The following is a 23,505-nucleotide window of genomic DNA, read 5'->3' as shown; positions in this document are numbered from 1 at the left end:
CTCTTTCACTCCACTCTATTCAGAGCTTCGCTGTTTCCTTCTCCCCACGAAAGCCCCACTTCCTTTAAATCGTATATTAAAAGAATAAAACACAGGCTTATTCTTATAAAATAGAAAATTATTATTTTAAACAAATAGGTATACCCTCCTGTCAAATATAAACGGATATGCCTCGACATTGCTTTCAAGAATGAGTTGGAAAGTGAGGAATATTTACCTGGTGGATTTTTTCTCCACTGATCACATTTGTAGAGCTGTATTCACTTTATTGAGAACCGTAGTAATGAGAGAACCGATATGAAACAATAAGAAAGATTCAATGGTTGTTAATTGACGTTTTGTACCAGGCTGAAGAAAGATTGATCCACGCTTTTTTCCTTGATGTTATTCTTATTTCCTTCGATTATCTTCATTATTGTCCCCCTTTTCTATCTTTTTTCTTGGTTGATAATAAGTGTAAATATCAGGTCTTTTAAGAAAGGGCGCACAGCCTTAACAATTTTGACTACTGACGGATGACGTATGTTTTTGTTTACTCTAAATAAGACTCTCAGTCTTATCAAAGAGATAGGGATTAAAAGGAGGTAAGAATAAAAGCAGATTCTTAACATACGCAGTGAAATTTTAGATATTTTCTAATTTAATTCTTCTTATGAAACTGCCCTTGCAAAATGTTCAAAAAGATTTTTTTTTTTTTTTTCAACAATCAAATCAAAAAAGATGCAACGTGTCCTTTCGTTTAAGGCATCACGATAAAAACATGAATGAAAACAAGTGTTTAATTAAAGAAATTTCCCTGGAAGCAGGATAAAATATCCCAGTCTTCTGGACGTGCACCTTCTTTTCCCACAGATTTTTTCTCCACTGATCACATTTGTAGAGCTGTATTCACTTTATTGAGAACCGTAGTAATGAGAGAAACGATATGAAACAATAAGAAAGATTCAATGGTTGTTAATTGACGTTTTGTACCAGGCTGAAGAAAGATTGATCCACGCTTTTTTCCTTGATGTTATTCTTATTTCCTTCGATTATCTTCATTATTGTCCCCCTTTTCTATCTTTTTTCTTGGTTGATAATAAGTGTAAATATCAGGTCTTTTAAGAAAGGGCGCACAGCCTTAACAATTTTGACTACTGACGGATGACGTATGTTTTTGTTTACTCTAAATAAGACTCTCAGTCTTATCAAAGAGATAGGGATTAAAAGGAGGTAAGAATAAAAGCAGATTCTTAACATACGCAGTGAAATTTTAGATATTTTCTAATTTAATTCTTCTTATGAAACTGCCCTTGCAAAATGTTCAAAAAGATTTTTTTTTTTTTTTTCAACAATCAAATCAAAAAAGATGCAACGTGTCCTTTCGTTTAAGGCATCACGATAAAAACATGAATGTGAAAACAAGTGTTTAATTAAAGAAATTTCCCTGGAAGCAGGATAAAATATCCCAGTCTTCTGGACGTGCACCTTCTTGAAAAACACTGGTTCAAACTCTTTTAAATGCACTTACCATCCACGATCCTGCTTGCTAAGGCTTCTGCACTAAATCCCGCAAAAATGACAGAGTGAACAGCGCCTATTCTAGCACATGCAAGCATACTTGCCACGGCTAACGGTGATATAGATATATACATAACGACACAGTCACATTTCCTCACCCCTTCTGATTTCAAAACATTGGCTATTCTGCAAACCATTTCTTTTAATTGTCCGAAGGTAATTCTTTGCTCTTTGCCAGGCTCGTCTTGTTCCCAGATTAGGGCTATCCTATCAGGATCTACTTCGCAATGGCGGTCAACACACTGTACTGCAAGTGAAAGAAAATTTTATGTATGGTATGATTAAAAACTTTATTTATGCCAGAGACGAATTATCAAACAGTTCGTGGTAACGAACTGTAAGTAAGGAGCGACCCGGCTCAATGGTAACCGAAACTCTAGAAAACGGGTTTTTGATACCAATAGATATATCAAAAGAATCAGATTTCAATGCTGATTTCAAATATATAACTTTCATCAAGTTTAGTGCTACCCATAAAAATTTACGCGCCTGAAAAAATTTGGCTGATTTTCAAAAAAAGGGGGAAAGACCCCCTAAAAGTTATAGAACCTTAATGAAAATCACACGATCATATTCAGCGTATCAGAGAACCCTACTGTAGAGGTTTCATGCTCCTATCTACAAAAATGTGGATTTTTGCATTTTTTGCCAGAAGAAAGATCACGGATGCGTGTTTATTTGTTTGTTTGTTTTTTTTTGTTTTGTTTTGTTGTTTTTTCACCGGGGTGATCGTATCGACCCAGTGGTCCTAGAATATCGTGGGAGGGCTCATTGGAACGGAAATTAAAAGTTCTAGTGCCCTTTTTAAGTGACCAAAAAAAATGGAGGGCAACTAGGCCCCTCCCACGCTCATTTTTTTCCCAAAGTCACCCGATCAAAATTTTGAGATAGCCATTTTGTTCAGCATGGTCGAAAATATGATAAAAATGTCTTTTAGGATGACTTGATCCCCCAAAGTCCACAGGGGGAAAGCTGAAAGTTATGAACTTTACTCAATGTTAACATATAGTATTGGTTATTGGGAAGTATACAGACTTTTTCAGATGAGATTTTTTCTGGTAGGTGGGGGAAGGAGAGGGTCGGGTGCTATATGGAAGGATCTTTCCATGAAGGAAGTTTTCATGGGGGAAGGGACATTGCTATGAAGGGGGCGCCGGATTTCCCAGCATTATTAAAGAAAAAGATCAGGAATTAAATAAAAAAAAACAAGTTTTTCAACTGATCAACTGACTGTGATTAAGAGGTCATTTTTAAAGAACTGGAAAAAAAATTCGAACTATAGTTTAAAGAGCAGGGTATTGACTAGGGGGCGAACCCCCTAATATACGTGTTAAAAATTTATGAATATAGAAGTTCGTTACGTAAGTTAATTCTAAGTTACGTATATTTATTACTAATAAAAACGTTCGTAAATAAAATTAAACAAGTTTCGAGAAAGCCATTTAAGCAAATAATATGAAATTTTGTTTTAATTATTCATGTACGGTGAGCCAAAATCAAAACCTGCATTAATTCAAACACGTTCAAAAATTAAATAAAAAAAACAAGTTTTTTTAACTGAAAGTAAGGAACGATGGTAAAACTAAAAACGAACAGAAATTATTCCGTATATGAAAGGGTCTGTCCCCTCCTCAACACCTCGCACTTTACGCAAAAGTTTGAATTTCTAACAACTCTATTTTTTTAAAAAATAAAAAAAATATAGCTTAAAGATCGAGGCGTTGAGGAGGGGACAGCCCCCATCATATACGGAATAATTTATGTTCGTTTTAAGTTTTAACGTCGTTCCTTACTTTCAGTTAAAAAAACTTGTTTTTTTTATTTAATAGTATTATATAGTCACGTGTGTGGATAAAATCACAAGTATGCAGGACCACTGTAAAATTATAAACCCTTTTTTTACTCATCAAAGTACTAAGATCTTACTTCTTTGTGCTCAGATTATCGTTTTTCGCTTCAAAGTACTAAGATCTTACCGCTCACTGCCAAATAGGAGAGAACTTTGATGACAATCTCATCAGTCTTTTGACCACTGAGCAGAGTAGAATAAAGTATCCTGTGCATAATTTTGTGAATTGAGGAATTTTTAACTTTCATATGATTGACCGAACATAGTAAAAATTTAAGGCATAATGTTTTGAAACTAAAAACATGGAAGCTTAGAATAATAGTTTCACCATATGCATAACAAATGTGGCGAAAGATACATAGATATTGTATTAGCAGACAATAGTTAGGAACAGATTAGTGGTGACACAGGAATTTCAGGGCAATTTCTTACTACTTCAATTTTGCGCTTCTATTGTACAAACGTGACGTCAAAATCAACGAAAAAAAAACATTCACGAAACTTTGCTTTTTTACCAACAAGTGTTACTAAGGTTAGGGCTCCAGCATTGATGAGATTTATAAAATCCATGAATTGTAAAACATTTTTTAAGTCCTGCAACAAGTTAACAACAATTGTAAAACAATATCAATATACATTTTGAAATCGGGACAAAGGGCCATTGTAGCAGCAACCACCGAGAGCAAAACATCTATTTTACTTCAGAAATAATTCTAATTTGATTTCAGGAATGTATTTCAAAATTCATTTACAAATTTTTTTTTTCATGCACAAAATTTATTTTAAAAGTTTCGTGATCAATTCGTAGTTTCAACAATGGTTTTTGTTCTGCATTAGCACCGGAAAAAAAGGTACCATGAGTAAATAGAAACGGAGAAAAAAAAATGTAAAGCGTAGATATACGGATTAGCGAGTTATATTTCCTCCTCTTTATTCTTGTAACTATTTATTCCAGTCATAGTCGTATCCAGGGAGGGGGTACCCGCTTTGAACCACCCAATCACGGAAATTCTTGTCGGACTCTAAACACAGTAAATAAAAACACATAAAATTGATTTTTGAAGCGTTTCACAAAGTTGTTTAAAGCCCCCCCCCCCCCCCCGCTCCGAACAAAATTCCTAGATACAGCCTTGACTCCGGTCTTAGTACTTTAATTAGTATTAGTGCAGTATTAGCACAAAATTACACATTAAGTAATATAATATTAAGTATTTATATGGCTCCGACCCTCGCCCACAACAGGCTACTCTAGAGAAGATTAACGTATTGGCTTCTGGTTCCCTCTGCACAGGCAACGCTGCTGAGTAAGAGGTTCATGCCAAGTAAGTCAAGTCCATAAGGAGCTAGATAAGTTGTCTGTTAATGATGAAGTATTCTTACATTGAGCAAAATAGAATGAGTAACAGCTCATGTATGAGTAACATAAAAAAAAGATTATAGATTTCTTGTAACACAGCAGAAGCAACCGGAATATTTGTAGCAATCCTCAGTCACATGTATATTATTTTCTGTTAAATCAGAAAAGGGGATACATTCATTCAAAAACGGACCAAGGGTCTCCCGTAACTATTTTATACGATGGAAAAAAATAGAGGTAGTTAATTTTTTGTTCGAAATTGTTCGCAAAGAAACGAGTTGAAATACTCGTTGAAGCTCGCCAAGCTACAGTCTTTGCTTAAGAGAAAGATCTTTCGACATAATAACATCCCTGACTATCACCCTCTACTGGGTTTGCGAAACTTTTATTTTGCCATAATATTAAGGAGTGAAATGACAGGCTGCCAGACACAGTCTGGCAATTCAAAATCAGATCCAATTTATTCCATGTGGAAGCCAGGTAAATCCAAACGTTTTAAAGAAAAAGTAAACAAAAGATTGAGAAGAAACATAAAGTTTCTTATTTCTAAATCGTGGCCTGCAGAGACAGGAAATACGTCATAAACAGAACAAGTGCTCGTCGAGTATATTAGACTTTCCAGCTAAGTTTACGAAAAGGACGATGAAGTTCTGACAGTAAAACAAACAGTAGGTGGCCATTCTCATATCTATTTACCTTTCAATGTTTTGTTTATTTTTACAAGTGGAATCATGTGGCAGAGATAATAACAAATGAAATCAAGCCAATCAAATAACATTCAAGTCTTGAAAATAGACTTTATTTAACTTCTTCTATATTCCGAAATTCCATTTTTTTCTAATTAGAATTGCTGATCTTTTGCTGTTTACTAAATTCTCTTTCAGTTAGGTTTAACAAATATTAGGCAGTAGGGCTAGGATCACTATACCTTCCGTACCATGGCGCCATGAAAAGTTGCAGCTTCTATGGCCAGTCATTCGCAGCTGCAGAATAATAAAACAAATAGGTCAATCGAATTCGAATTGAAACCAGCCTAAATGTGCAACCAAGATCCCATATGCTATTATGTATCAAATTTAGTATAGATACAATGAGCCCAGGTAACAACATGGATGGATGCAAGCAACAGCAACGCAGCCCTTCCCTCACAAGAAGATCAAGCACGGACACCCAAAACTGTAACCGTAGCCTTTCACCAAGTTAGTTTGAATGATATCTAAAAGCCTACCTAATAATTAGGAAGAAAACATAACACTTCAGATTCCGTAGCCCCCCCCCCCCCCAAAAAAGACAAAAGATCACAAAAGACCCTTCCGTCACAAAAGATCATGACGTGAATGTGAGGACCCTTTTTCTCCCTCAACAACAAAGGTCAAATCAATCCAAGGCTCTGCAAAGGCATATCCAGGATAATAACAATTATTTTTTTAGGTTTAGTTGAATCAAATTACACATGCACCCTGAAAACTAGTATTTAGGTACCCCTTATACCGCCCAAAACAGATGTTCACGAGCCCCCGAGTTACAAAATTCTTATTTTCCGGAAAATTACATTGGAATTCAATAACTTGTTCTAAGACATGTTTTTACTACAAGAGTTTAGGCCCTTCGCCCGTTCCCCAAAAGGTAGGATAGAGCTCTGGACCCCAAAAAAACATATAGAATACTATATCTCACTTCCCAACAAGTTTGAATTATATCTCAAATCTGGTAGGTGTGAAGACAAAAATAATGACCGGACCTCTCCCCTACAAATATAGCATTTGGTACGGCCCCAAAAGTTAAACCCAGGACAGCTACTCTTACTTTTAAACGATTATTGTTGAGATCCCACAACCCCTTCTAGTGCAAGTCCTACTGGAAAAAATTAGGGACCCTCTCGCCTCCGCAAAGGCCCAATTTTGTCCAAAAACCGGAACTTACTTCCCCTTATGTTTGGTTGGGATTCGACGTTCACATATGGTAGAGGTGCTGATGACAAAAATTTAGGGAGCTCCATTATCTCGAACCGTCACAGAGGACGAAACAGGGCCAAAATCCCCAAAAGACCCCATCAGAATAATAGCTCTCATTGCCCATTGAGTTTGTCTTAAAGTCGATTACTCTTTCTAGAAAAACCTTTCGACGACAAGAATTTAAGGTTACCCAAAATTCTCCTACAAAATGATGGAATCGAGCCCTGACATTAAATTGTCTACCTTAAAAAGGGAAGTAGTGATCCGACAAATCTTTCCGGTAAATATGATGGTGAGTAATTTATTCAAATATAAAAAAATAGTTACTCGTGGGTCGTTTGTGGCGAATATGACATCCAAAGACGTTTTGTTGGAGTTTTATTTAGCCAACGGGTCTCCATCCCCAATATAAGTTAATGAAGAAGTTTTTCAAAGATAAGCTTTTGAAAAAAAAGTAAAAAACCCAAAACGAACAGAAATTACAATAAACAACCGAGTCAAACTCAAAACGATTATAAATCAACATAACTTGGGCTCAAAACCCCTAGGCCTTCCCAAGCCCAGAACATAATTTGCACTTTACTAAAAAAAATACAAATGTTTTTACTTTTATAAATTTACAAAAATCAAATAATATTGACATTTTGATTATTAAAAATCAGTATATGTATATTAAACTGACAATGCACATTCATTTCTATTTTTTTCAGTAAAGGGCAAATTATGTTCTGGCCTTGGGAAGGCATAGGGGTTATGAGCCCAACTTATGTTAATTTCTGCTTGTTTTGAGTTTGACTCGATTATTTACTGTAATTTCTGTTCGTTTTGAATTTCATTTATTTATTGATGCTGATTTGTGGTAGTTTCACGCTTGGTAGATTGTTTGATTTTATTTTTGCTCATTTTTTGTAAAATAGAGTTCTTTACTTTTCTTTGAAAAACTTATTTTGTGGAAAAAGTTTTTTTAATTATTTTCTGTTCGTTTTATATTGACATAGTCTTTTACGGGAAAAAGAGAATAATACTTTAAATCTTTTCGTTTTTTAAGAATTTATATAATGGCCTGCTTTTTAAAGAATTTATAGTTTGGCCTGCTATGTGTATGCTGGAGAAAAATTTTCAGCAATTTTTAACACCATACACCTTTTTAAAAATCAAGACACAAATAGTAGTGTTTAATTTAGTTTCATACCTCCTCTAGTTGATCTGAAATGGAAAACTTGATACCATTCGCAAAAAAATCTGTTTAATTTCTTTTATAGCTTTGATACACTTACGCTATTTTGATTTGGTTAAATTTTAAGAGCAGAAGTAGCCCCGAAAGTTTGAACATAATACCCTCAGTCGTTCTTGGGATACTGCTGAGATGCCTTATTGGGAATTAGCATTAACAAAGTGCAATTTGATTTAATCTTAAGGCAATATTTAGTTTTTAAAAATAAAGTCAAATGGAAGGGTGGGCATGGGAGGGGGATTAGTTTCCCTCCATTCACTTTCGAATATTAAAAAGGGCATCAGCCCTTTCTATTTTCAATCGAATGAGCCCTTTTCGAAATTCCTACGACCACTCCTTCGATACAAAGTGCCCTGGTCTACACAACAACAACAACAAAAAAAATAATACAATGTACCCATACCGATCTTTACTATAAAAATGTCAAGCCTTCCAATAACTTTTGACTATTAAAACCGGCAATAGGCCTTTCAATAGGCTCGAATGAGCCCTATTTGAGTTTCTACGACAACGCTTTCTATAAACACCTTATATACCTCCAGGGCATAAATTACAACCCTTACCCTAAGGGCTGTGAGGGTGGTTGTCATCCTCTAAGACCTAATTTCCAGAACTTTCAACTCCGTTAAACAAAATGCCTATCTCAAAATTTTGATTGGATGTGTTTGGGAAAATGGTGGGCGGGAGAGTCACTCTCCAATCCCTTTCAACTATTAAAAAGGCACTAGCACTTTCAATTTCCAATCAAATTAGCCCTTTTGAAGTTTCTACGACAACGATTTCAGTAAAAACCTTATATGCCCCCAGGGCATAACTTACAACTCTTGCCCTGAGGGCTAGAGGGGGGGAGTTGTCATCCTCAAAGACCTAATTTCCAGAACTTTCTGCTACGTTGAACAAAATGGCTATCTGAAAATTTTGATTGGATGTGTTTGGGGGAATGGTGGGCGTGAGAGGGGGGTTACTTACCCCCCAATCACTTTCGACTATTAAAAAGGGCACTAGCCCACTCAATTTACAATTGAATGAGCCCCTTTTGAAGTTTTTATGACAACTCTATCTATAAAAACCATACATGCCCCAAGGGCATAACTTACTACCTTTGCCCTGGTTGCTCTAGGGGGTTTGTCATCCTTAAATACATAATTTCCAGAACTTTCAACTACGTTGAACACAATAGTTATCTCTAAACTTTGATTGAATGTGTTTGGAGAAACTATGGGTGTGAGAGGGGGGTTAATTATTCTCCACTCACTTTCGACTATTAAAAAGGACAATTTCAATTTCCAATCAAATGAGCCCTTTTAGAAATTTCTACAACAACTTTCTATATAAACTTTATATGCCTACAGGATATAACTTACAACCCATGCACTGAGGGCTCTGATGGGGTTATCATCCTGAAAGACCTAATTTCAGAACTTTCGACAACGTTGAATTAAATGGATATCTAAAAATTTTGATTGGATGTGTTTGGGAAAATGGTGGGGGTGAGAGGGGGGTTTGTTGCCCTTCAATCACTTTTGACTATTAAAAGGGCACTTGCCCTTTCAATTTCCAATTGAATGAGCCCTTTTCGAAGTTTTTACAACATCGCTTTCTAAAAAAACCTTACATTCCCCCAGGGCATAACTTATAACCCTTGCCCTGAGGGCTTTGGGGGGGGGGGGTTGTCACCCTTAAAGACCTAAATTCTAAAAATTTCAACTACGTTGAACAAAATTCTAAAAATGTTAATTGGATGTGTTAGGAGAAAAGGTGGGCGTGAGAGGGGGATTAATTGCCTCAAATCACTTTCGAGACTATTAAAAAGGGCACTAGCCCTTTGAATTTCCAATCGAATGAGCCCCTTTTCAAGTTTCTACCACAAAGATTTCAATAAAAATTTATACACCCCCAGGGCATAACTTATAACCCTTGCCCTGAAGACTGTGGGGGGGAGTGTTCTAATCAAAGGTATAATTTCCTGAACTTTAAACAGTGTGGAACAAAATAGCTATCCCAAAGTTTTGATTGGATGTGTTTGGGGAAATGGTGGGCGTGGAAGGGGTGCTAGTTGCATTCCAAAAACTTTCAAATATTAAAAAGGGCACTAGGCATTTCGATTTCCAATCGAATGAACCCTTTTTGAAGCTTCTACGACAACGCGTTCTATAAAAACCTTATATGCCCCCAGGGCATAACTTACAACCATTGCTCTGAGGGCTTTGGGGGAGTGTCCTCTTCAAAAACATAATTTCTATCTGGAAATCAACAACGATGAACAAAATGGCTATCTAAAAATTTTGATTGGATGTGTTTGGGGAAAAGGTGGGCGTGAGGAGGGTTAGTTGCCCTCAAATCACTTTCGACTATTAAAAAAGGCACTAGCCCTTTGAATTTCCGATCGAATGAGCCTTTTTTTAAGTTTCTACGACAACGGTTTCTATGAACACCTTATATGCCCCCAGGGCATAACTTACAACCCTTGCCCTAAGGGCTGTGGGGGAGTGTCCTCCTCAAGAACGTAACTTCTATCTGGAAATCAACTATGCTGAACAAAATGGCTATCTCAAAATTTGTATTGGATGTGTTTCGTGAAATGGTGGGCGTGGAAGGGGTGTTAGTTGCCTTCCATTCACTTTCGACTATTAAAAAGGACACAAGCCAATCCGATTTCCAATTGAATGAGCCCTTTTCGAAGTTTCTACGACAACTTCGATACAAAGTGCCCTGGTCTAAAGGCAAAAATAATAAATAATACATTGTGCCAACATCGTTCTTATATACCCCCAGGGCATAACTTAAAACCCTTGCCCTGAGGGTTGTGGGGGAGTGACCTCCTCAAAAACATATTTTCTATCTGGAAATCAACTACGATTGGATGTGTTTGGGGAAATTGTGGGCGTGGAAAGGATGTTAGTTGCCTTCCAATCACTTCCGACTATTAAAAAGGGCACAAGCCACTCCAATTTCCAATTGAATGAGCCCTTTTCGAAGTTTCTACGACAGCTTCTTCGATACGAAGTGCCCTGGTCTATAGGGAAAAAAAAAAAATACATTGTGCCAACATAGTTCTAATATGCCCCCAGGGCATAACTTAAAACCCTTGTCCTGAGGATGTGCGGGAGTGACCTCCTCAAAAACATATTTTCTATCTGGAAATCAAATACGCTGAACAAAATGGCTATCACAAAATTTTTATTTGATGTGTTTGGGGGAATGATGCGCGTGGGGGGGGGGGGGGGGGCCAGGTGCCGTCCAATCACTTTCGACTATTAAAAACGGCACTAGACACTCCCATTTCCAATCGAATGAGCCCTTTTCTAAGTTTCTACGACAACTCCTTCGATACAAAGTGCCCCGGTATGGAAAAAGAAAACAAAAACAAAAAAATAACAATACATTGTGCCAACTTCGTTCTTTAATTAGGGAGCGCTATTGCGCTGCCTATGATGATAAGGTTTCAACAGGGGTGTTGTTGGGGGGGGGCAGTTGGCCCCCCCCCCAACAATTTTTAGAAAAATATTATACACCCCATGCCCCTTAACAATCCGGATATAAGCCCCCCTTGCCCTTCTCCCTCAATAAAAACGGCAGAGACTCGCCCTGGGTTTCAAAGGCAGTATATTCGGAAACATATTAACGTGAAAATTTTTATGAAGTATAGTGAACCCCTGTTTTTCACGTTTTTCTTTATTAAAAACGAGCATGGATTAATTAAAAAAAAATTTATCTGCTCGAAGTAAAGAGCTAATTTGACACTTAAAACGAGTAACAGTTTTAAAGCTATTTAATAAATTATAGTTTTTTCAATTATGGGGAGGCAGCTGTCCCCCCCCCCTCTCGTCCCCCTAGACAACGCCACTGACAAAAAGGGATTTTCAATTTAAGTTCTAGGAGAAAAACAAGAAGCTAGGTTTTATCTATTATAGGGAAGAATATCCTATATAGTATATTCTATTCATCTGTTGGTATTAAAAGTCCATTGTTCCAAATTCAATCTTACGTGTTAATTATATATTTATAATTAAGCTATCATACTCTTTCATACTCAACTAAAATAATATTAAAGATCCTGCTGGCGAAAGGTTCGACATTTTCTGTGGTTTACAAGGGTAATCTGAGAGGCTTTCGGCCCAACAAAGATACAAGACATTTTTTCTTTAGCCATTTACCTTTATTGTTGTACATCGTTTCCTTTTAAGTTGACACACTTCTTCCAGTGAATCTCCCATCTCCTTATTCTGTCCAAATATAACCTGGTACCATTCTCAGCAAAATAATTCTTCATGAAGGTGATGACCTCCTCGTTTGACAAAAATCTCTGTCCTGGCAAAAATGCTGTTTTTAGACAAGGGAACAAGCATAAATTACTTGGGCTAGATCTCCTGAGTATGGATAGCAGTAAAGCACTTCAAACCTTAATTCATGGATGTCCCATATGGCAACCGCTGATGCATGAGAATGCGCTTTGTCTTAGTAAATCCAAATTTTCTGTCCTTCGAAAGTGATCATTTTCCCCAGACTTGTCAGCTTGTCATGTAATGACTCATAGTGTGCACCTGTAATGCCGTCATTTTCCTGTTTGAGGAAAAGAACATAGTATGTTTTCTGTTCAGAGATGATTAATTAATACTCGTATGACATCCAGGTTCTCCAAAAATAGTCGGCATCACTTTCCCAGCAAAAAAAAACAATTTTTTTAAAGTAAAATCCTCATTTGCAATCCCTCGCTTTGACTTTATTTTCCTTTTGTGTACATAGTGGTGTCTCCAAGTTTCCATCAAGGGTAAATGGGACCAAACTATGGTTTATAACGCCTAAACGGTGATAGCAGTTGGAAATGTATATTCGAATACATTATTGGTCTAATTTGAGCAAACGCAGCACTCAACGTGCGAACAGCTTTTACATGCGTAAATCTCTATTCAAGATGTGGGAAACACGTTTTTTGGCAATACTCCTGAGGGCCTCTGCTACCTCTTCCACTTCAGTTCGACAGTCATCTAGCACCAATCGGTGAACTTTGGCGATGTTATCTTCAGTGGTCGCAGTTTTCAAACGTACGTAACGTTCAATGTGAAGCAAGCTGGACGGCCAGGTTTGAGTTCAGCTGCCTCAAAGTTAACAGTGACATATGATGGTTGCTGGTCACCGTATACTGCATCCCACTCACCTTTGATTTGTGTAGGCGTGTTGCCTTTCACATGCAAATATTTGATGTGAGCTCAATATTCATTTTTCATTCGTTTTCAAAAAAACTGTAACTTCAATTCACTCAAACGATTATCATACAGCATATGCGCGTCAAAATGGCGGAAAACACTGTACCAGTGGAAAGTTGTACAGCCGCATTAGTAAACCTTTATCGACTAGTTCTGCTATCTTAATCTTAAGTCGAGAAACTTTTCAGACAGCCCTGGTGTATTGGCTAATGCTCTGATATTAAAGTATTTTATTCTTCTTTTCTTTTTCTTTTTTTTTTGTCTTGCGAGGAATACAGGATAGGTTACCTCTATCTTGTGAATCGAATTGTTAGTCTAAAGGGTGCCAGTTTCCTTTTTTTTAGATTATAACAATTAAAATTCAATAACCTAACTATTTTTCTAGAGAGGGGAATCTTTATTTGAAAGCAGGGAGATTACAAAATAAAAAGCATTTAAGGCCTAACGCCTGGGCTACTGTATCTTTAATTCACTTTAATTTAACCGTATATATTCAAATGTAAAAAGGTGGAGTCCCTTGTAAAAACTTAACAACAATCTAACTAAAAGTCATCTCAGAGAGAATCAACATCCTTAAGAAAAAGAACAAGAAAAAATTACATCCAGACGGTTTTTTTGAGCAGCCTATGAAAAGTCATTCTACATACCTGCAAACCGAATCTCTTGCAAGTGGCTCGAAAAAAAGGGAATCTCAAGGCGACTAGAAAAACTGAAGTTTAAAATGTAAAAAAAGTATGTTTGTAGTTCTTGCACCGACTCTAAAAAAACAAATGAATCTCTCAAAAGCACCCTCATATTGAATGTCAAACACCAAAATTAGCTAAAATACTGTGTCCAGAACTGGTAAAACACTATTTTTCGGTGTTCACTGACAATTGGAGATTAAATTGTTTGGAACATGTATAGCAGAATTTTGCAAAAAAAGCAAACAGCATTTGAGGATCTAATACCTTCAGTAATTGCCCTGTCTCATACATTGCATACTTTTCTAACTTGCGCGATCAAAGTGTTCAAAACTGATTGGGCGGCTTTGCCATAACTTGTGCAGCTTTGATAAGGAATCCGAATAAACGACAGAAAACTAAATGCCGACACTCACTTTCCCGGAGATCTCAGAAAAAACATTTAACTTCTCCTGTTTTGAAGCCAAAGATAGAAATAATGAAATTTAACGAACCTTCCATCATTAGAAAGTGTGAATTTTGTTTTTTTTTTCGATTAAAAGGAGCAAAATTCTGTTTTCAAAGTTCAGGTAAGGGCAGTCCCTAAAAATATTCTATCATGCCTGTTTGGAAAATATTAAAAACCAGGTCAAACGAAGTATTATTGAATAATTGATAGCTTTGGAAGTTCTCTGTTGCGCTAACCGCCTTGATTGAAATATTTGCAGACACAGGATCTATATTATTTATGTTGTATGACAATTGAATAGATAGCGTTTTGCTTAACAATTAGTATGAGGTTATACGTTTTCTTTGTTTTAAACAAGCCTCTCGTCAGCTTTTAGAACTATTGTCAAATTTAAGATCCCTGTCCATTTTTACCAAAACTACTTAGAAAGTTCCCGGTGGTGCTGCAAAAACTTACTAATAAGCACTTTGTCTTTGAGACTGTCAGCCGACGCTGAGACTAGCAAAATTATTTTTATCGTATCGAATCCACTTAAATGAGGAACAAGCGTAGACTGGCTTAAATGAGGTTTAAATCATTTAAATGAGGGTTTAAATGAGAAATAAACAAAGAAACAATAAATTAAGTGATGATGAACAATCCTAAACCAAAAAAAAAAAAAACAGAGAATAATGCTTGGAAAAAAGTTATTAACATTTCTTAGTTTCCGACCACTTTTTAAGATAAGCAATTAATCTGTTCAATGGAACATAAAGTTTCATATAAACAATGCACTTAATCGAAAATTTACATTTAATAGAAGCATTACCGAATCAATCTCTTCATACCATAAGAGTTAAAAGTTCTTAAGAAAATTGCCCAAGTAGATGTCCTAAAATTAACTTAAAAGGACCGCCTTCTACCAATAATCTTTGTTTTAATATCCCTATCTTCTATGATTCTCGTAGTTTCTAAGACATAAAAAGGATATTGTGGAGCCGATAGAGGTCAATAATGATATCAGTGTTCCAGAAGTCTTAGTGTCTATTAGATTTTAGTTATTGCTACAGGGACACCTTTTAACTAAATGAAATCATACTGGTGATTAAATGGACGTTTCCTTGACATAGGCTTATGGACAATTCTAAATTTGGAAATTAAACACAAGTTGATTACTGTGTACTGTCGCGGAACCAGATTATAATATGAGAATATTTGGTTCATCTCACAAGCCCTCGTCCTGACTGGCATTTCTGGGAAGGAAGCAACAACTTACATTTTGCAAAATTATCACTTTAGTACAACTTTTAGTCTATTCATATTGAACTTTAACATAACTTCAGAATTTTCTATATATTAAGGTTAATGTCGATTTCAACAACACACAATTTGGAAAGGGTGGAAGGGCTATGTCGTTAGAGATATTGGTATAATCGCAGTAAATCAGGTATGGAAACGGACTCCTCGCGCAACAGTAGCCTACCAGGGACATCTATTTTTACAACATAGGGTAAAAACTATATCTTGGCTTTAAAGTATTCAATAATAAAACGGAAGGAATCTACGCAGGGAAGTCATTCTCCTGTTTGACATACCTCTAGATAAAAATTATCTAGAAAAATATCTGGCTAGGAAGCTGGGGATTCCTAGAGAAAGGTACTGTAAGGGACTGTCTTACGGTGAGGAGGAAATCATGCAGGAACAGGATTAAACATTATATGTCATAGATTAATTAATGAAGAAAAACATTTTTATTCCAAAACAACTGCTGAAGTAGTTGGGACATTTTACGTTGAAGACTGTTGCAACTGGATTTGCAGGTGCGTTCTTTATTACGTGTTGATTCGAGTGAATTTGTTCTCTAGAGAAAGAATTGGCTTCATGTTTCTAGTACGTAAAGTATGTTTCAATTGAAAAAGGGGACATGTGTTACCAAGCCAGCCACATGCCAGCTGTGCCTCTCACTCAGAGCTTGCGCTTGCGCTTGGTGCAAAATTTCGTCAAGACGGAGGTTCTAACATACCTACAAATTACAAGTCAAGGTTATCTGAAAATGATTTGAGCATACCAGGAGATATCTCTACGACTAAGAGATGTAAGGAATCAGCAATATGTCGGTAGATTTAAAATCTATCAGTCATGACTCAGTCCATAGAGCTATCTTTCCGTGTCTACCTGAATAAACGTAAGAGCTTCACAAGGGCAGGTACGCTTTAGAAAATTAGAAGTTGGCTATGTGGACAAAATGAAGAGTACATGAGGTTGCCCAAAAGGTCGCGCATTAAGAGAAGAAAAAGAGGTGGTACAGTATACACCCTATGGCACCCAGACTGTTAGTTCTAAACTTCTTAAAACAAAGTATCTGTGGAACCCTTTTGGATATTTCTACCCTCTAGGAATCACTTAAAAATCCTCTTTCTTGAGATCACCAAATTTCATTATTTAGCCCCTTTTCTTCCTAACACTCCAAAGAATCTGTTTAGTTCTGCAATATTCTTCCAATACAACCTAGAATATACACGTAGTCATAATTAGGTACTAGACTACTTTGCCTATTTAGACTCATTATTTCATTATTTTGTTCTGGGGCATCCTAGTTCAAGAAAACAAATAAATCAAAGGATTAAATTAGGCCAATTATTTTTCCAGATAGTTTAACTAAGAGAACCAAACCTTCCCAATTTCTTCGATTGAGCCTACTAAAATTGTTGTCTGGACCCCTCAGAAATTTAATAATAACAAATTCATAAACACCGATGGAAACAATTTTGGGCCCGACCCCAAAATCTCGAATATGTATAAAGCGGAACTAGATATACGTGGTTTGGACAAAATGAAGTGTTACAGCCACTTTTGGTCGGCTTCACCGACAAAAGGTATGCGTTTCTTGGACATCGATTAAACAATGTTGTTATCGACTCATTAACACTTTAAATCGTATGTCTTGAGAAGAATTCGCTATTTAGAAAAATGATGGCACTCCTGAAAGGCGGTCTCAAAATATGTAGTTTCAACTTAAAACCAACTTTATTCTCTATTTCCTAACACTAAACCAATATTTTCACTTTCAAAATGTACTTCGTACAAAAACTTAAAAGCTACATTACTTTGTCTCAAACACAACGCCTTTTATTTGTTTCCGATGCATTTAATGGTAAAAAATTGAGTATGTCTATCACAGCGCGATTCTCACAAAAACACTATTATTAATTATAACACTAAGTTATTTCGCTACATTATCATCTTTATCCATTGAGTGGATTTTCCCAACCTAAAATGTGTCAAAAACGAATAAAAGGCACCCAATTGGTACAAGCATGCAACTCTTCATCCCTGAAGATGAACATGAATCATGATTGTTGCTTACAAGTTACTTTCCGTGATGAAAGTGAAATCCACCAAAAAATAAAACATAGAAAAAGAAAACTGACTGCAAGTAAGTTCGTCCGTTCGTCAGGCTGCAAGACACTTGAATTTTTAAATGGACCGCAAGAAGACTTTAAAATGACCAGAGTGGTTGTCTCCCCTCCTAAGAGACCCCGCTGCGACAAATTCATAGACAAATGTCCTAGCTTCCATGAAAGATTCAGTCCCGCAACTGAAGCAACTGCAAGAGAAAGGATTTCCCATGGCAGATAGTAGAGAAGTAAAAGTAGAGATAACCAAAATCTTGACTCCCGAAGAGAAAATTGGTAGATGTCATTTGTAAATTTTGAAAATTATTTTAATAATCTATATTTTTGCCCCGTGGAACTAAACATAAGGGAACTTATACTTCAAGTGATAGCCTACACTTGATTTACCTAATCGAAATACTGTCTCGTTTCTCGAGAAATCAAGATAAAAAGCGCCCTTTTTGTTTAGACGTAATGGAAGATGGTTTAGACCGCAAGTTCTTTAAGTGTAATCAAAATAGCGGAATTTTTCAATTAGTTTTTGTTTTTAGATGAAAGATGCGAAATTAAGCTTCAAAGTAATGAAGAAAAGAAGAAGCTGGTGAAACTTGACACAAATGTGGAGTTAAAAGTGAAAAAGAAAAACTCACTAAGTTACACTTTTGGAAATATTTGTCACAATGCGTGGAATAGAAGAAAAAAAAGAGCGCTTTGTTTGGGGTTCTTAGGAGTTTAGTTGAGAAGAAAACTTAATTGTTGTAAATAAGTGAAGAGGGGAGTTTATTTTTTTTTAATTTCAGTTTTAGATTAATTGTAAATATTTTGCATGAAAAAAGGGACTACGGAGGGAGTTTTGAATGAATGTGAGCATGAGGGAGAAACAGCGTTGCCTGTAAGGTAAATAAACATAAAATTTTTTCTAAATAGTAGCCAAAAAGAAAAAATTAAATAAAAAAAATGGGTATTTTGGTCATTTCAGCTCATTTGATTTTGTATTAGTGCTTATTGAAAATGAACATGTCTAATCTTTTAACTTTAAACTTATCTCAATGCTTTGGGAACATAAAAGAATTTTGCAGTAGTTTGTTTTGTTCAGTCATTCTTCCATTCAGTTAATAGTCATATCAAACAGTTCGTAGTAACGAACTGTCAGTAAGGAGGGACTTGGCCCAATAGTAACCGAAACTCTGAAACCCGGGATTTCGATAACATAAGATATATCAAAAGAATTGGCTATTGATGCTGGCTCCAAATACAGTATACAAAATTCATTAAGTTTAATGTTACCCATCAAAAGCTACGAGCCTGAGAAAATGTGTGGGATTTTTGAAAAAGGGGGGAAGCCCCCCCCCCCCGTCAAAGAATCTTAACAAAAATAGCACCATCGGATTCATCGCATCAGATAACCCTATTGTAGAGGTGTCAAGCTCCCATCTGCAAAAACGTTGAATGTTGTATTTTTTTTTGTAGGTGTTAAGCAGAGGCCTACTTTGGTCTCATCTTGACAATACACTGACTTGCTTTGTCCTCTAATCATAGACATTGAAAGTCATTATGTGATTTCATTTCAAACAAGAGGCAAAATACCCACCTTTCTGTTCCCAACTGAGTCGGTCCGCCGCTAGGACTTCATCTTTTTTGTTCTAATTCACGATTTAAATCGTTTTCTCACCGCGCAATTGAAACGTCGTTGCTTTCGCTTTGCTATTTTTTGCACAAAGTAAGAACTTACCTCATTTTTACAGTTAGGGCTTAGCTCATTTTTACATCGAGTCAGAGAGATACCGATCGTTGGATCCCGCTGAACACATGGCTCAATATCCTCATGTTTCTAATGACCACCAGGCAGGATCGCAATATGGGTTTCATCACTTTTGCATTTAATCAGGACTTAAATCGTCCTCTTACTCATAATGAGCCTGTTAACCATATAAAATCATTTAACTTGAGCTGATTTTTTTCTACGACAGATTCCACTGCTTGGCCTTTACACAGAGTCTACGCTAGCTCTTATACAGAGTAAGGACTTCCCACGTTTAGTACTTCTAGTCTTTAGAATATATAGTGAATATACTATCATTGTATTGTAGACCGGATAATTAAATTAAAGTGGCTAGTGCTGTGTAAAAGAATTACATTGCTGTTAAGGGCGGACGCGAGGTTAACAGTTGGTTTGTTGCGAAATAAGGAGTTAAGCACGGTTGTAACTGACCCACATGGTTCTCTAATCATGTAGAATAAAAGTTATTGTCTGATTTCATATAAAACAAGGGGTAAAATAACTACATTTCTGTTTCCAATTCACCAAAACCTGTAGATTTTGCACAGAGTAAAGACTTCACTCATTTTTACAGGGTAGAACTTAGTCTATTTTTACGTTGAGTCAGACTTATACAGATCGTCCGATTCCACCTCAAACAAGGTGCAATATACTAACTTTCTGATGACCCCCAGGTAAGTACACAGTAAGGATTTAATTGCTTTTGCACTCAGCAACCGAGATTCCACTGATTGGACTTTGCATAGAGTTCATACTGATTCTAGCACAGAGTAAGGCTTGCCCCGTTTTTACACCAAGTCAGGACTTAGCTTGCTTCTGTAATAAGCCTGTCGATAGCTTCGATTGACTCCTTTGTTAACCAAGCCTACCCTAAGATTGGAATTTGCGTTTCTGCATTGATTCGTGAGTGATTAGCCAAGGTCATGGGCCCAGTTTGAGCCTCAAATCATATAAAATTTAATCTTTGGGAGATACCATTTTAACTAGGTACAATATGCCCAAGTACTATATTACAAATACATTTGTGAAGAATATGTGACTGCATAATTCGCAGCCCTTGGTGCTGTGCGAGTTACACCCCCCCCCCCTGAATGAAATATTTTATGCCGTTTTAAGTGAAATTATTATCTCATGATTCTGCTCCAATGTCATAAGGGCTGCCCAGGGGTGAGAAAGGGCACAATAGGGGATTGGTTGCTTTCTCATCATTTCAGGTTTTTATAAAAAAAAAAAAAATACGAGAACTGCGAATTTCTAGTGGAACTATGCGCCCTCCCAATTTTTTACAAATATCCCTTTTTTACGAAATGGCAAGAAAAAAATAAATAAATAACGCAAAGGAGAAAGACGCTCTTTACATAGGCAGTGCTACTATGTGCGCTCTAATTATTTTAATAGCTTTTGTCCTTAGGAACGAATCCAAGGCTATAGGATAACATGTATAAAATGCAAAAATAGAAATTTACTACCTTTAGATAATACAGAGTAGTTGTAAGACCTAAATCTGAATGTTACCCTAAATGATTATAAAGGAGTGAAGTTTGATAGCGACAAGATTGTAAGAGTGGATAGCTTTTCTTGCCTAAGTAACATTATTAGTAAGGATTGCAGACGCAGAGAAGGCGCAAAAAAAAAACGAGTAGCCAAGGTGCAGTGTGCTTTTCTGCAGTTGAAAAAAGTTTGAAGGAATAGGATGATAAGTATTTAAAATAAGAAGTCTACTGGGGCTATAGTGATAAAAAAAAGAAAGAATTAAAATGGTTAGGTCACGTATTACGGAAGAAGGAAATTAGGTTGCCAAAAATATGGGTTCAAGTAAAAAGCAGAGCATCCTCGAAAAAGAGTGGGAAGAAGCCATAAACAAAGGATTTAAAGGAAATAGGAACTTCATATGAGGCAGTAAAGAGAGAAGCTCTGAGCAGAATAGAGTGGAGAAGGAGCATGCAGAGCAGTATTGGGGACTTAGCTGGACGACAAGGTATCGGTAGTATTAAAGAATAATCAATACGCTTGCAAAAAGAAGGATCATCACTATAGATAAGGTAGTTAAATGTGGAAAAAGAAGAAATAAAACGAACTCAATAGAATCTCATTTTGCACAAACCTAATTGCGATTGAAGAAGACTGGTAGCATTTTCTTTTAAAATAAAAAATTACAATATTCCCCCTCCCCCCCCAAAATAAAATTATTCGGAGAAATCCAAAAAAAGGCAAAAATAACGAATTATAAAATGATACAAGAAATGATAGGGAATATTGTAAATATTTATAGATCTCGGAAGTATTGGTTCGAGGGCCTCATCCGGCATATTACGATGATTAGCATCTCCTTGTATATAGGCTAGAGTAATTGTTTTTTACGTTTTTTTACGGAGAAACCGAAATAGTTAAGATTGCTATTTGGCTCCTGTTCCATTTTGTTCTTTTTCCCGCTATGTTTTTCTTTTATTTTATTTGGAAACACTATCCTCTGTCTAAATCTATCCAAGTGGTGTACACCCTCACCTAGCAAATACCATATTTTTCTCACTCATAAGTAGCAATAAACAAAAAGAGTTATTCTCCTTTTAATCGAATAAAACACGGCCAAAGAAAATGTATTACTCTTAAGATCAATAAAACAAAACGCCCCATAAAATCATTCTTCTATGTGACACAGAATAATAGGTCTAATAATAGAACCTTTAAAAACAGAATCATCAAATTGGATGAGAAGAATAGCTTTTCTAATGGAAACTTATGTAAATGTTGGGGTATATTATAGTCTCTGTCCAGTAAAAGTCACATCCAAATCCAAGTCACTCCAAACCTTACATGTCCGGACCCCAAAGAGGTTGACAATGCCAAACGTCTTTCATCAAAGTCATAAACTCCTCCCCTGACCTTTACAAAGACTTCCTGGACTATCGCCATGCATCGTTCAACCCCGATAGTAGACAGTCTTGAGATACTAAATGAATAGCAGTGGATGATTTCTGGTTCGATCAAGGAATCAAATTCGAAGCTATTGATCCATGTAATTTACTTAAGACTGAATTGTCTATCCAGAAAAGCCTTCAATGGGGATCTATAAAAATAAATAGACCATTTACACTTTGATTAGCTAGTGCCATTAATTGCTGTGGATGAGAAACATTCGTAATTGAATCACTGTGATTTAGAAGGAGAAAATTTCCTTACCAAAAAGTGAACAAGACAATGAGCCTCAGATTTGTTTCAGCAATTGGGGAGAGTTAAAATAAATTTTCAAACGTTCCATGAACTTACAAACTACAACACAAAGATTTTAATTCTATATAAGTTACTTATAACGTCTGTAAAGACATAGATTATAGCATAGACACATTAACAGTTACAGTGCAGGCCTACCAGCGTTTACTGAGAATCCTCTTCGCCAGTTCTATCATAAATTTAAGGTTTATAGACAGTCATAATAGTGATGTCGACAGTGATTAGAGCAACTTATTTAGAGAGAAATATATAACTATTTAGAGAATATTAGAGATAGACAAATTGTTGAAAATTATACTTAAAAAATGTAATAATAAGAACTTATAACCAGATTCTTTTTTTTACGTTTAGTCCCATAAACTGAACATAACGAATGGAGACGCAAAAGTCCAATTACCAAAATAAAGTCTAAGCTTGGAAAGAAACAAAAAACAGGTCACATCTTGGGTGAAATATTATTCAGGAACCAGAATGGCTCCCAAAATCTCTAGATGAATTTTGGGAGTTATTTGACATATAGTCACGTGTTTAGCTAGGAGAATTAGTCCTGGGATGGAGTTCCTTCCAATTACTCACCATCATTGAATTTGGCTTGACATAGGGCCTAGAGTTCCATAGAGCCATAGAGCTTGTCATCCTAGTTTGTATACTCCTAGTTGTAAAAACCTTTGATTTCCACTAGTTTATGAAGTACTCTTATTTGAGTATTTCACTCAATGTGGAATGGCGTTCACTGACCAAATAGATCAGACATGTTGCAACGAACATATAATGGATAATGTCATCCGGACCTGATGTGCATTGCAGTTATAGGTGCACAAACTGTC

General features: G+C 36.2%; 1 protein-coding gene across 2 annotated transcripts in view; it reads right to left on the bottom strand.

Moving 5' to 3' along the window:
• The window catches only part of LOC148950517 (acetyl-coenzyme A synthetase 2-like, mitochondrial), a 417,833-nt gene that overhangs the window by 366,764 nt on the left and 27,564 nt on the right, over positions 1 to 23,505 (bottom strand). For both annotated transcript variants that reach the window (XM_089092452.1, XM_089092453.1), the window contains exon 3: positions 1,511 to 1,807. In XM_089092452.1, coding sequence (XP_088948578.1) covers positions 1,511 to 1,807 — 297 coding nt within the window. The remainder of the gene's footprint in view (positions 1 to 1,510; positions 1,808 to 23,505) is intronic.

Source organism: Artemia sp. Qi Xiang Cuo, chromosome 7 (genome assembly GCF_049724085.1).
Source record: "Artemia sp. Qi Xiang Cuo chromosome 7, ASM4972408v1, whole genome shotgun sequence".
NCBI classification, from domain to species: Eukaryota; Metazoa; Arthropoda; class Branchiopoda; order Anostraca; family Artemiidae; genus Artemia; species Artemia sp. Qi Xiang Cuo.
This window is presented reverse-complemented; position numbering and strand designations above follow the sequence as displayed.